We start from the raw sequence: 13,143 nt of genomic DNA on the forward strand, positions 1-13,143 counted from the left end.
TAAATCAATAAAAATGCGTTCATTGTATTTCGAAATGATGAAAAACAATAATTACGTCCGTCTTGTTGTGTAGGCTGGAGACTTGGTTAGTGGCGGCTGCAACCAGCATGTGAATGTGGAAAATAAATAGCCGCCACATGTTTGTCTTTTATGGAAGGTTTTGTTTTCGGATAGGATAGGAATTTCAAATGACGTCAACTCAGTTGATTTTATACAAAAGATGGCTAAAATAAAAAACACAATTCAAGGCAATGAAACTGTCTAAAAGACACTACACTACAATTACTCTTGTCCACAAATTTCTTCAATTTAACGCCACACTGACTGCGCCGTTAAGTGGGAAGAATCAAGGTTGTTAAACTGGAACAAACTTAAAGAAAAACACGTAGGGGTAACATTAATGTCTATAAATTGCAAAATCGAAGGTAAACTTCAAACTTTAAACGTCCGTCGTAGGCGGATCTAGATAAAAAATAAAAAATATATTTTAAACAATTTAGAATTAAAAGAATTAATGAAATATGTATTTTTTATATTTTTCATAGATCTCCGATATCGTTGTTGGAAAAGAAGATAACGTATCAGCTAGAGAAGCTCTTTTAAGATGGGCGCGACGTTCAACAGCACGGTATCCAGGCGTTCGAGTAAATGATTTTACTGGCTCGTGGCGTGATGGACTGGCGTTCTCTGCCTTGGTGCATCGAAATCGGCCGGATCTGCTTGACTGGCGAAAAGCAAGGACCGACCGACCAAGAGAACGTCTTGAATCCGCATTCAGTATTGTCGAAAAGGAATATGGTGTTACACGTCTGCTTGATCCTGAAGGTATTTTAACAAATCAAACATATTCAAATATAAATAATATACAAGCTCTTTTTCGTTTTAATAGATGTTGACACAAACGAACCTGATGAAAAGTCTCTGATCACGTACATATCTTCATTGTACGATGTATTCCCAGAGCCACCATCAATTCATCCACTTTTCGACATGGAATCACAGCGCCGAGTCCACGAATATCGTGACTTGGCTCAACAATTCATCTATTGGTGCCGTGAGAAGACTGCCTACTTGCAGGAGCGTTCATTCCCTTCGACTCTGATCGAAATGAAACGTTTGCTAAGCGATCTAAATCGTTTCCACACCGACGAGGTGGCCCCACGAAAGCGAGAAAAGACAAAACTTGTTCAAATCTACAAAGAACTGGAGAGATACTTCGAGAGTATTGGAGAAATTGAAGTTGAACCCGAATTGAGACCGGATTCAATTGAAAAAGTATGGTATCGCTTGCAAACGGCCTTAGCCGATCGTGATCATATATTACAGCAAGAAATTGAACGTTTGGAGCGTCTTCAAAGACTCGGCGATAAAGTTCAACGTGAAATCAAACACGTTGATATGAAATTAACCGATTTGGAGACTCGAATAAGCGAAGAAAGTCGTCGCATTGAACGATTACATCCAGTCGATGCGAAGAATATTGTTGAAGCCCTAGAAACAGAAATACGACACCTAGAAGAACCAATTCAAGATATGAATCAGGATTGTTTAGTTCTAAAGGAGGGCCGCTACCCACAAGTGGCCGAATTGCATAAAAAAGTCCAGAAATTACACCAACGATGGTCGCAGTTGCGTTCAACGTTCCATTCCACTTTAGTTCAGAAGCTATCTGGACTTAAGTATCCCGTCCATGAAACAACTGTGACGCGTCAAACGCGTATGGTTGTTGAATCTAGACAAATAGACACAAATCCCTACTTCCGAGACCTGCAAGAATATACTGAATGGTGCCAAAATAAGTTGGTAAGTACTTCAAACATAGTTAGTTTTCAAAAGGTTTCTTTAATTTAAATTGTGTATGTTTACAGAAACAACTCCACACTGCCGACTATGGATCTGATCTAGCATCGGTTAAAGAAGAACTTGAGCGCCATCAACAAGACCACAAGACAATCGATCAATTCCACTCAAAGATCCTCCAAGCCGAACGTCAACAAACCAAATTCAATGGTGACGAACTAAATCTATACCAGCAACGTTTGAATCAACTTCAAAAATTATATGCCGACTTGCTGAGCACATCAACCAAACGACTTTCAGATTTGGACTCATTGCAACATTTCTTGGCTCAAGCTTCAGCTGAACTCCAATGGCTGAATGAGAAAGAACAAGTTGAGATTACTCGTGATTGGGCTGACAAGAATCTAGATTTACCTGCTGTCCATCGATACTATGAGGTATGTTAAGCTTTTTTATCTTCGTTCAACAAGAACCTAGCAAAGTAGAAGATAAGAAAATTGGATCATAGCATGATTATGTAAAGTAATTTGCTTACAAGCATTGCAAAAGCTTCTATTTAGGGATTAGAGTGGCTCGATGTTTTTCCGTATTTCTTATTACTTTTAAGCTTTGGTTTCAACTACTGCTTCCACGTAACTCTCCACTTTCATAGGAATTAATTTGCCCTTTTCGTAGCAGGACCTTTTGTGTCCTTCTCATAATGAGCCCTATCACGACTTCCATTATAATCGGAAGCTTTTACGGATCCCGAAAAAACTATCACCAAATCCGTTTGTAGTATAAAATTGTGAGAAATTTCCGCTACGATCGTTTTTGGCGGAAGGTTTTTTTTCGGGATTCATAAGTTTTAGACTACAATGGGTTATTAATCTAGATATGGACTGGCTTTTTTAAGATGATACTGCTAATTAGATCAAAAGCATGTAGGTTCCCTTTGAGTTGTTCTCAAACTTCTAGCATTTTACAAACAACTCTTGCATTTCGCAAGCCCACAAGAATAACTATCCTAATAAAAGGGTATATCTAACACTTTTCCAAAATTCCAAGGAATCTTATTGGGATAAAATGAAGGCACAATAGGTCCCTAATGTCGATCACTGACCCTTATGCAATAATGAGAGAGCAGGTGTACATAATTATCATCACGAATAGAGCCTGCAAAAAGGAATAGAAAATAATCGATCCACTCTAATGTTAACCCTTAGACAACTATTCAAAGGAGTCCCTCAGTAGTTTTCTTGATTTTAATTGGAAAATGGGGAACTCCTCAAGTGTAAAAAAGAAATATTTAAATTTAACTCTTTTTTCAAGCGTACATTTGGAAATGGAGAAGAGGTAAGTTATTCATACACAAAAGTAAAATACTTGCCATTCAGCTTTATGTTTGCACTTTTGCCTTTATTTTTATTTTATAAAATTCGATCACCCCCAGCTCATCTCCCTTTTCTCTGTCTCAACGAACCAGCATTATTTTAATTCATTGGAATTTGATTAATTTTCTTTTGTTGTTTTGTTGTATTTTTCTAGAATCTGATGTCAGAATTAGAAAAACGTGAATTACACTTTGGAACAATCTTAGATCGTGGCGAGGCATTACTCAATCAACAGCACCCCGCATTGAAATGCATCGAAGCACATTTGAGTGTGTTACAACAACAATGGGCATGGTTACTCCAATTGACTTTGTGCTTGGAAGTCCATCTTAAACACGCAACTGAATATCATCATTTCTTTGCCGAAATAAAAGACGCCGAACAATGGTTGACAAAGCGTGACGAAGTACTCAACACCACATATTCTCAGTCTGACTTTGGTCTAGATCAAGGTGAGGCACTGTTGCGCGGTATGCAAGATTTGCGCGAGGAGTTGAATGCCTTCGGGGAAACAGTGCAAACGCTACAAAATCGAGCACAAACAATTGTGCCATTGAATAAACGCAAACAGCCTGTGAATAGACAATCTCAAGTGCAGGCAATATGCGCCTACAAACACCAAGGTCAACAAGTTAACGTCGATAAGGGTGAGACGTGCACTCTTATTGACAATTCAGGTCGTGTTAAATGGCGCGTGAGGAATAGCCGCAGCGTAGAGGGTTCAATACCAAGTGCTTGTCTGCTATTGCCACCACCCGATCCAGAAGCCATTGAGGCGGCTGATCGTTTGAAGAGACTCTTCGATCGTTCCGTTGCCTTGTGGCAGAAGAAACATCTGCGTCTACGTCAGAATATGATATTTGCCACAATTAAAGTAGTCAAGGGCTGGGACTTTGATCAATTTTTGGCAATGGGACCAGAACAAAGAACAGCCATACGACGGGCATTGAATGATGACGCAGATAAATTGCTCAGCGAAGGTGATCCAAATGATCCACAATTGAGGCGATTAAGACGTGAAATGGATGAAGTAAATCGTCTATTTGACGAATTCGAGAAACGGGCTAGAGCTGAAGGTGAGTGGGATTTGAAGGAGGGCAATTATTTAATTTAACTCATTTTGTGTGGAAATTTCAAGTGGGAAATAGTTTCTTCTTAAATTATTATTTATTTTTTATTGACAATGGGAGTCTGTGAAAAATGATATTTTTGTTCAGATATCATTTGGAATTTATCGCGGAAGCAACAACGTTCGACGTAGAATGAAGAAACTATTTGTCAGTCGAAAAACTCGGGGTGCTTATTTTTGTGCTTTTTTTTTTATTATTTGATCATAAATCAATTAAAATTTCTTTTGGAATATTTCAGAGGAAAGCAAACAAGCCAGTCGCATCTTCACCGAAGAATGCATATCCATCAAGGGCAAACTTGAAGATATGGCTCGTGAGCTAGACCACATCCTTTCATCTCCATTGCCTCGCGATTTGGATTCACTTGAACATGCAGTCCAAACACACGAGGACTATCAACGTCGTCTGCGTATTCTCGATCCAGAACTGAAGCACTTGCAAGAGACATTCCGAACAATTGCCCTAAAGACACCCGCACTCAAGAAGAGTCTGGATAATCTGTTGGAATTGTGGAAAGAATTAAACACTCAAAGTAATTTACACGGTGACCGATTGAAACTGCTCGAAGGCTCTCTAGCTGGTCTAGAAGATAACGAACATGTGATATCGGAGCTAGAAAATGCCCTTGCCAAGCATCTGAACTTGCCATCGTCAGCCGAAGGCTTACATATTGTCTTTAAACAATTGACCAATATGCAAGATGTCATATCACAACAACAACCTGCCATGGATAAGATGAACGATGCTGCTGATCAATTAGGACGCATGGGTGTACCAACAAGAGTTCTAGGAGATCTAAAGCGGTTGACATCAAACGTTGAACGATTAAATACCAGGTGGATAACAGTGTGTACCCAATTGGCTGAAAGGTGAGAATATTGAATTGATACGCTCAATTAAATTTATATTTTATCATTCAATCGACATTTGTGTTGATCCAATAGATATAATTATAATTAAGCACCTTATTCATGTTTCATTTAATTTTTTTTTGTCTCTGTTTTCAAATTAGACTGCGATCATGCGAGACGGCAATTGGCCTTTTGAAGAATCTTCAGGCTGGCATTCAAGTTGAAGAAACATGGGTCGATGGCACGACTGAAAAGCTTTCAGCAATGCCAACGGCTGCTTCTGCACTTGAACTAGACGTAAGTATTTTTGTTCTTCCTCCCCCATCATCGGTTGTCTTGAATGGTTTTAATTTCGCTCTGTCTTTCTTCACTCTGCCCCACCCCTTTCGAGTGATATTATTTTTTTATTCCGGGAATTCATTTATTTTCTTCAAAATTATTGTACAGTTGTTGTCTTTTTTAAACAAATTTCACCAGATTTTGCTTTTAAATACAAAATCCCCCATATCGTCATTGTTGTTGTATTTTTTTTAAATTCAACAATGAGAAGTTTAAATAAAAAAGAGAAAACACAAAATATAAGAGTACTTGGGGTGCTGGATGTATATTTTTGTATTAAATCCAATTGCTTTTTACATGTTTAAAAATAAAAATAAGAAAAATAGTAATTTTAAATATGAATTTGTCCATATATTTTGTTGTTGGGGAAATAAAAGGAAATATTGGTGAAATGGCTGTAGTGTATTTTTGTCGCTACTTTATTTTTTAAATCTAAATAAATTACAACTGGTATATAAATATTTTTTTTTTTAAGATTTTGTAAAAATAAACTTAACGCACATATCCCTTCTAAAAAAAAATCACCATAAATATTAGAAAATAGTTTAAACAAAGTATTAAATTTGTTGAACCCCCCATTGTCGTAGTAATTGTTGTAGTTTCGTTTAGTTTTTAGTTTATTTATTTTGTTAAAAACCATGTTTATTATATTAAAACAATCCCATTTGTATTACATTATTTAGTATACTAATCAAAACTATTTTATCTAATCCTTTTTTTGTATTTTCACCACAAAACAAACACACTACACACCAAAACAAAAACAAACAAATAAAATCACCAAAATAAACATAAAATGTATATCAAAATCAAATCAACAACAAAACACACAAAACAATATTTCAAAAAATATCTAAATCAAAAAATGTAATAGAACCTTCTTGGTGCTGCTATCGAACGAAAACCAAAAATCGAAAATGTTAATCTAACCGGAGGACGGTTTATTCGAGAAGCGAAGGTAATTTTTCTTATATTCTACATAAACATTTATACAATCAACAATATTTCCAAAAAACAAACTTTATTTTTTTCACACCAATTTGGCAAATTTTGAATGAATTGATTTGAACAAGAGAAACAAAAAAAACACTGAACTGAGTGAATGTGATGATTGATGATTGATGAATGTTGATAATAATATATTTAATGCTTTTCAATTAAGATTAAAAACAGAAGGTATAACTAAAATGCTTAATCTTAACAATGATGATAGTGATTAACGATAGTTAAACACACACACACGAAAAAAAAATACAAAAGCACTAAATATAATAATTTAAACAAAAATTTAACCAACAAAATTTAATTAATTAAATTTCATCCTCCAAGTCATTTCCTTAGATTATTTTATATTTAGTTTAATTAAAATTAAAATAATAACATTTATCACTAACTATTTAACCCTTAAACCAACAAAAATAACCAACCAACCAAAAAAAACCAAAACCAAAATCAACTTATTTCAACAACAAATACAACAACAACAACAAAAAGATATACGATGGAAAATGCTTGCATTTTATCGACTGGCTTGTTGAAGCCAGACCATCATTTTCGCCACCACGACGTGATCTACGACCCACAGATGCTGATCCAGGAGCAACATTATATTATACGCAACAATTGGACAATCTAAATAATAAATATGAAAGACTGCTTGAAGCTCTATCACAGAGATTAAAAACTGCAATTGAAGTTAATGGAGCCGATGGATTGGTAAGTTGATTTTGTTATTTGTTTGTATTCTTTTATTTAAATTTATTGAATATTGTTTTGGATACGTCGTCGTTTGAATTCATTATTAAAGGAATAAAAAGGCAATAATGTATAGAATAGAAGACTCGTCGAAATAGAAAAATGTAATAATGTTTCAAGGGTTTCGTGTTGTAGTCGAAAAAACGTTGGAGTTCTTGTTCTTCGAAAGAAAAAACCTAACTGAATATTTTGTCGATTCGATAGATTGACTGAACTAATCGATAAAATAGAACAAAATACTTCAATCTTAAATTGAGGTCATAAGTTTAAGCTGAATTGGTTTACAATTTAACAACGACATAAAGAAGAAGAAAGAAAAAAGCTGTTTGTGTTCTTACCTCACTACATAGGCTTAGGTTAGGTTAAGGTGGCTGCTGACCGGAATAATCAAAACACTTATTTATTTATTTAGGTACACATTTATAAATTAATTAGCCTTGCAAAATTTTATATAATTCCTTTTTTACACAATACTTTGATATATTAATATCATTTACACTAAAATGTTTACTAAAAGTTGAACTTTCTATTGATCTTAAGGAACTCGGATAAACTTTTATGTTGAGTTATTCCCATCAAAATATCATACAAAAAAAAATTGGGTGGCGCAACAGTCCGTTGAGAACTAGGGCCTAGGGCCTAGTGACTTACATCTCTCAACCTTTCCTGTGTGCGAGTAATGTTGTCAGGAATGGAGGGGGCCTACAGTTTATATGCCGAATCCGAACGGCTAATTTGAGAAAGCACTTTCATCGCAAGAGACAGTACCCGTGAAAAGACTTTAGATGGCATAGGCAGGGATCGAACCCACGATACTTCCATCAAAATATTATAGACAGATAAAATTTTTGTACTGGTTCATCTCTCAGCTAGTGATGGCGAATTATTAACTTCCCATAGGTTAAGTTACTATAATGGGTCCGATTTTTCGAATTGAACATTTTGACACTTCTCGGCGTTTCAAGGTCGCTAGAGTCGAAATAAAAGATTTGTAGAAAGATGTCTGTGCGTGCGTGTGTACGTACGCTCGTACGTCTGTACGTTCGCATGTCCGTACGTCAGTACGTCCGTATGTTCGCGAAGTTTTTTTTCGTCGTCTATAGCTCAAGAACCAAAAGAGTTATCGACTTTAAATAAATTTTGTTATACAGATAATAACATAGAAAGATGCAGAAAGGACTCTCAAGAAAAAACTGAGAATTGCGTGGGTGTTTTTTTTACCATAGCAGTTTAAAAAAAGGTGAACATTTTGGTTAACCCTAAATATGTCACGAACCAATAATGCTAAAGGCTTGAATTAAATTTTATATTATATATTTTAACGTGATACCAAACATGTATATTTTTGAAAAAAAAAATCCAATTAACGGTTTTTGTTTAAATCAAATAAACTAAACAAAATTGTTCACCCCAAAAATTTTAGGAATATAAAATGGTTTCATGTTCGAAACTATTTTGTGCAACGGAAAAAAAAAACAATTTTAATATCTGGTAAAATTTTGAGAACAATCGAATTGATAGTTTTTTTTATAAAAAAATAAAAACCCCAAAAAAAAAAATTACTCAAAGTTGGTAAAAATTGAATTTTGACTCAAATTACTTTTCAAAATTTTAAGATTATGGCTTCCAACTTATTTTAACTTATACGAAATATGCTTTCAACATCCTTTTCAAAACTTTGAGATATTCAGCCTTATCGGGAATTCCTTGGGAAATATTTTTCTCTAGGAATGTTTTCCTTCCCGGGAGCAAGTTCCTACTATTGGGAATTCCTCACGGAATTCTTTTTCCTTGGGAACAAATTTTGCCAACATGAAAATAATAAATTTATTTTCGAACATAGATTTAGAATTATTTGACAGTCAGTTTTTAGAGAAAAGAAATTGTTTGTTTTCGTCCTAGACCTAATCCTTAATTAAAAATGCAAAGAATATCATTTTTATTACTAATCGATGAAATACAACGAGAACAAAGAAGTTTTTGTTGTGTAAACGTTTTTGGAACTCGAGCTTTGATTTAACTTCCTGCATTTTCATCACTTCCATTTCAAGGTTGTGCGTTGAGGTTTCATCCAACATCTTCTGAAACTCACTAGTTTTCTCATTGGACCTGTATGTTATCTTAAAATAGTATTCCATTTCTTTTTGGTGTCGCTTCATAGTCTCAACTGCCTCTTCAACTTTATTGCACAGTTCTTTTTGGATTTCAATTTCTCGTTCCAAAGCGACGTTACAAGTTATGCCTTTTTGTGGCTTCTTTTTTAGACCGAGGAGTTGAAGTTTTGCTATCAATGTTCAGCTGGGAGACCAAAAGTTAAAGCATCTGTGCATTTTTCCACTAATTCTTCTAAGGCACACATTCGTATTATCGTTTTCTCCAACGCACTTAATATATACTCCTTGTTTGGGCCTCCACCAGTTGCTTTTTTGTCTTTTTTTTATCAAGCCATACCTTAAATAATTTTTTTTAAAGAAAAAAATCATGGTTATCAACTTATCACCTCCTTTTTTCCATTCAGAAAAAGATTTTGTTGGTGGGCCCAAAGTGTTAAGTTCTTTTTCTATTTGTTTCCAAAACAAATTGATACATCTTCCTTAGACCGATTTGTTGTGAAACCATTAGCAATATCTTGTTTTTATTCAATAATTAATTAAAACGTGAACTTGTGAGTATTTGTTTAATTCGACCATAAAAAGATACATTTTTATTAATATGTTCATAATTATATTGTTGAGAAATGCTTACATTGTTTGCTCCGCTTTCAATTCCGACAACTAAGTAACGGGGAAATATTCAGAGAAAAAAACACAAGATTTTCCCATGAAAACAAAAGTTGCTGATAGGAATTTTTCCATGGGAATTATTTTCCCAATTTCAGAAAATTCCCGACACCAATTTTTCGAATATGGTAACAAATCCATGGGAAAAGAAGTTCTTTATAACCCCACTTGGTTAAATCTAATTTTATCTTATTAGAAATGTTGTTTTCAACATTCCGAAAAAATTTGACAAAAATCGAATTGACAGTTTTTTTTTATAAAAAATAAAAACTTAAAAAACATTACTCGAAGTTGGTAAAAATTGATTTTCGACTCATATATCTTTTCAAAACTTTGAGATATTGGCTTTAAACTACTTTTATCTTTTAAAATATATTGTTGTCAACATTCTGTACAATTTTGAGAAAAATCGAATTGACGAACTAAAAGTTCGTAAAATATGATTTTCGGCTCAAATATCTTTACATCAATTAAAAATACTGTCCACAAACTAATTTTATCTCACAGAAAATATTGTTTTCTACATTCAGTCATTTTTTTTTACAAAAATCCAACCAAAAGCTTTTAAGCAATGCTACTAAAATTGGTAAAAATTGGTTTTCGACTTAAAAATCTCGTTAACTAAAATAGATTTTGAACTTAAACTATTTCATCAAATGCAAAATATTGTTGGTAATTTTAAAATTTGTTAAAATAATTCTACATTTTTTTTTACAAAACACGAAAACCTAAAAACTATTAAGCAAGACAAATCGACAAAAAGGATGGGAAGTTATCAGTGTGGATCGCATCCCAGCCTCTTTTTTAAGGCTAGGCTTTGGTTATAAAGTGGTACATTTGTGTCATTATTCCATGGCAGACGTCGAAGGGCATAAAGTAAAAATTGTTTTTTGTAGAGATTCTAATCGATTGACGTTAGATTGGTAAACACAGCTGCAATATTCTATACAAGAGAAAAGTATAAGGACTATAACATGTATGGGTTTTGAAATTCTTTTGAAAACGGCACACAACCCATACCTACATTTAGCTTTATTTATAATGTTAGAAATATGTTTATTAAAGTATCGTTTTTGGTCAATTACAACCCCAAGATCACCGAACATAAACATTTAAGTCATGTACATTTAGATTTAGATCCAAACCTTTAACACTACACTAATTTAAAACATTAATTGAATTTCTTTATAATAGTTCAGATAAGTTATTAATTTTGTAAGATAGGCGAAGCTTAGGATCATCAGCTTAAAGAAGGAGATTCAAAAATTGGTTAGTGTTTTGTACGTCTTTAATGAACAATACAAATAAAAACGGTCCAATATGCCTTCCTTGGGGAACACAGAAATGTACAATTGGATTTTTAAATTTAACGTTTTGTTTTCTTAGAGACAGATAACTTTGTATCCATTCTCATAATTTTAAAAAGTGGTAAAATACTTGAGGACTTTCAAAGGCTTGGAAAAATACCCTTGCGAATGGGCAAGTTAAACAAGTAGCACAGAGAACTATCTAAAACAGATATAAAAAGTTTTAGAACATAAATTGGAATTTCATCTGAAGCGAAATATAGTGAATCTTTTAGTTGAGAGACATAAAGAGTTAGCTCAATTTCGTCAATTTCTTGTTTAGCAAAGTCGGTATGAAAAAAGGTTGTAAATACATTTCTCTTTTATCACAGGTGTTATTGTGGGTATTATGACAGGTATTGGAGTTATTAACACAGTTTTTAAGAGAAACAGTCTTTGCAGCTAGAAAATGGCTGTCAAAAATTTCATTTTTTTTTTTTAAAGTTTAATTTACTCTCTTTTATGAAAATCGAAAATGTTTCTAATGAATTGTTACATTGCTCTAGATTAATTTTGTTCGTAAATTCTTATCAGTATTGTTGAAACTATTCAATTTTAAGCCTTTTAAAAATCAGACATGTCTCATAAGTTCCAAAAATCTAATAACTCGAAATGATTTCGATTTTGTGATTTTTTGTTTGTATTCTGGTAAAACCTCACACCTTATAAACGGTGATTTTTTAAGAGCTTGAGAACTTTTTTAAAAAAAAAAAACGCATAAAATTTGCAAAATCTCATCGATTCTTTATTTGAAACGTTAGATTGGTACATGACATTTACTTTTTGAAGATAATTTCATTTAAATGTTGACCGCGGCTGCGTCTTAGGTGGTCCATTCGGAAAGTCCAATTTTGGGTAACTTTTTCGAGCATTTCGGCCGGAATAGCCCGAATTTCTTCGGAAATGTTGTCTTCCAAAGCTGGAATAGTTGCTGGCTTATTTGTGTAGACTTAAGACTTGACGTAGCCCCACAAAAAATAGTCTAAAGGCGTCAAATCGCATGATCTTGGTGGCCAACTTACCGGTCCATTCCTTGAGATGAATTGTTCTCCGAAGTTTTCCCTCAAAATGGCCATAGAATCGCGAACTGTGTGGCATGTAGCGCCATCTTGTTGAAACCACATGTCAACCAAGTTCAGTTCTTCCATTTTTGGCAACAAAAAGTTTGTTAGCATTGAACGATAGCGATCGCCATTCACCGTAACGTTGCGTCCAACAGCATCTTTGAAAAAATACGGTCCAATGATTCCACCAGCGTACAAACCACACCAAACAGTGCATTTTTCGGGATGCATGGGCAGTTCTTGAACGGCTTCTGGTTGCTCTTCACTCCAAATGCGGCAATTTTGCTTATTTACGTAGCCATTCAACCAGAAAGAGCCTCATCGCTGAACAAAATTTGTCGATAAAAAAGCGGATTTTCTGCCAACTTTTCTAGGGCCCATTCACTGAAAATTCGACGTTGTGGCAGATCGTTCGGCTTCAGTTCTTGCACAAGCTGTATTTATATGGTTTTACACCAAGATCTTTGCGTAAAATCTTCCATGTGGTCGAATAACACAAACCCAATTGCTGCGAACGGCGACGAATCGACATTTCACGGTCTTCAGCAACACTCTCAGAAACAGACGCAATATTCTCTTCTGTACGCATTCGTGTAGTTGGTTTAATGTCCAATAAAGTAAACTGAGTGCGAAACTTGGTCACAATCGCATTAATTGTTTGCTCACTTGGTCGATTATGTAGACCATAAATCGGACGTAAAGCGC

At 34.4% G+C, this 13,143-nt stretch overlaps 1 protein-coding gene across 38 annotated transcripts in view; it reads left to right on the forward strand.

The window, feature by feature from the left end:
* The window catches only part of LOC129942467 (dystonin), a 290,358-nt gene that overhangs the window by 199,786 nt on the left and 77,429 nt on the right, over positions 1 to 13,143 (forward strand). For 36 of the 38 annotated variants that reach the window (XM_056051421.1, XM_056051422.1, XM_056051397.1 and 33 more), the window contains 8 exons: positions 546 to 825; positions 890 to 1,803; positions 1,869 to 2,237; positions 3,328 to 4,249; positions 4,542 to 5,172; positions 5,316 to 5,451; positions 6,368 to 6,451; positions 6,988 to 7,209. In XM_056051421.1, the coding sequence (XP_055907396.1) occupies positions 546 to 825; positions 890 to 1,803; positions 1,869 to 2,237; positions 3,328 to 4,249; positions 4,542 to 5,172; positions 5,316 to 5,451; positions 6,368 to 6,451; positions 6,988 to 7,209 (3,558 nt within the window). Of the gene's footprint in view, positions 1 to 545; positions 826 to 889; positions 1,804 to 1,868; positions 2,238 to 3,327; positions 4,250 to 4,420; positions 4,470 to 4,541; positions 5,173 to 5,315; positions 5,452 to 6,367; positions 6,452 to 6,987; positions 7,210 to 13,143 lie in introns of those variants that run through there. The other 2 variants (XM_056051426.1, XM_056051423.1) reach the window with 2 other exon arrangements.

The sequence above is a fragment of the Eupeodes corollae genome, chromosome 1, assembly GCF_945859685.1.
Source record: "Eupeodes corollae chromosome 1, idEupCoro1.1, whole genome shotgun sequence".
NCBI classification, from domain to species: domain Eukaryota; kingdom Metazoa; phylum Arthropoda; class Insecta; order Diptera; family Syrphidae; genus Eupeodes; species Eupeodes corollae.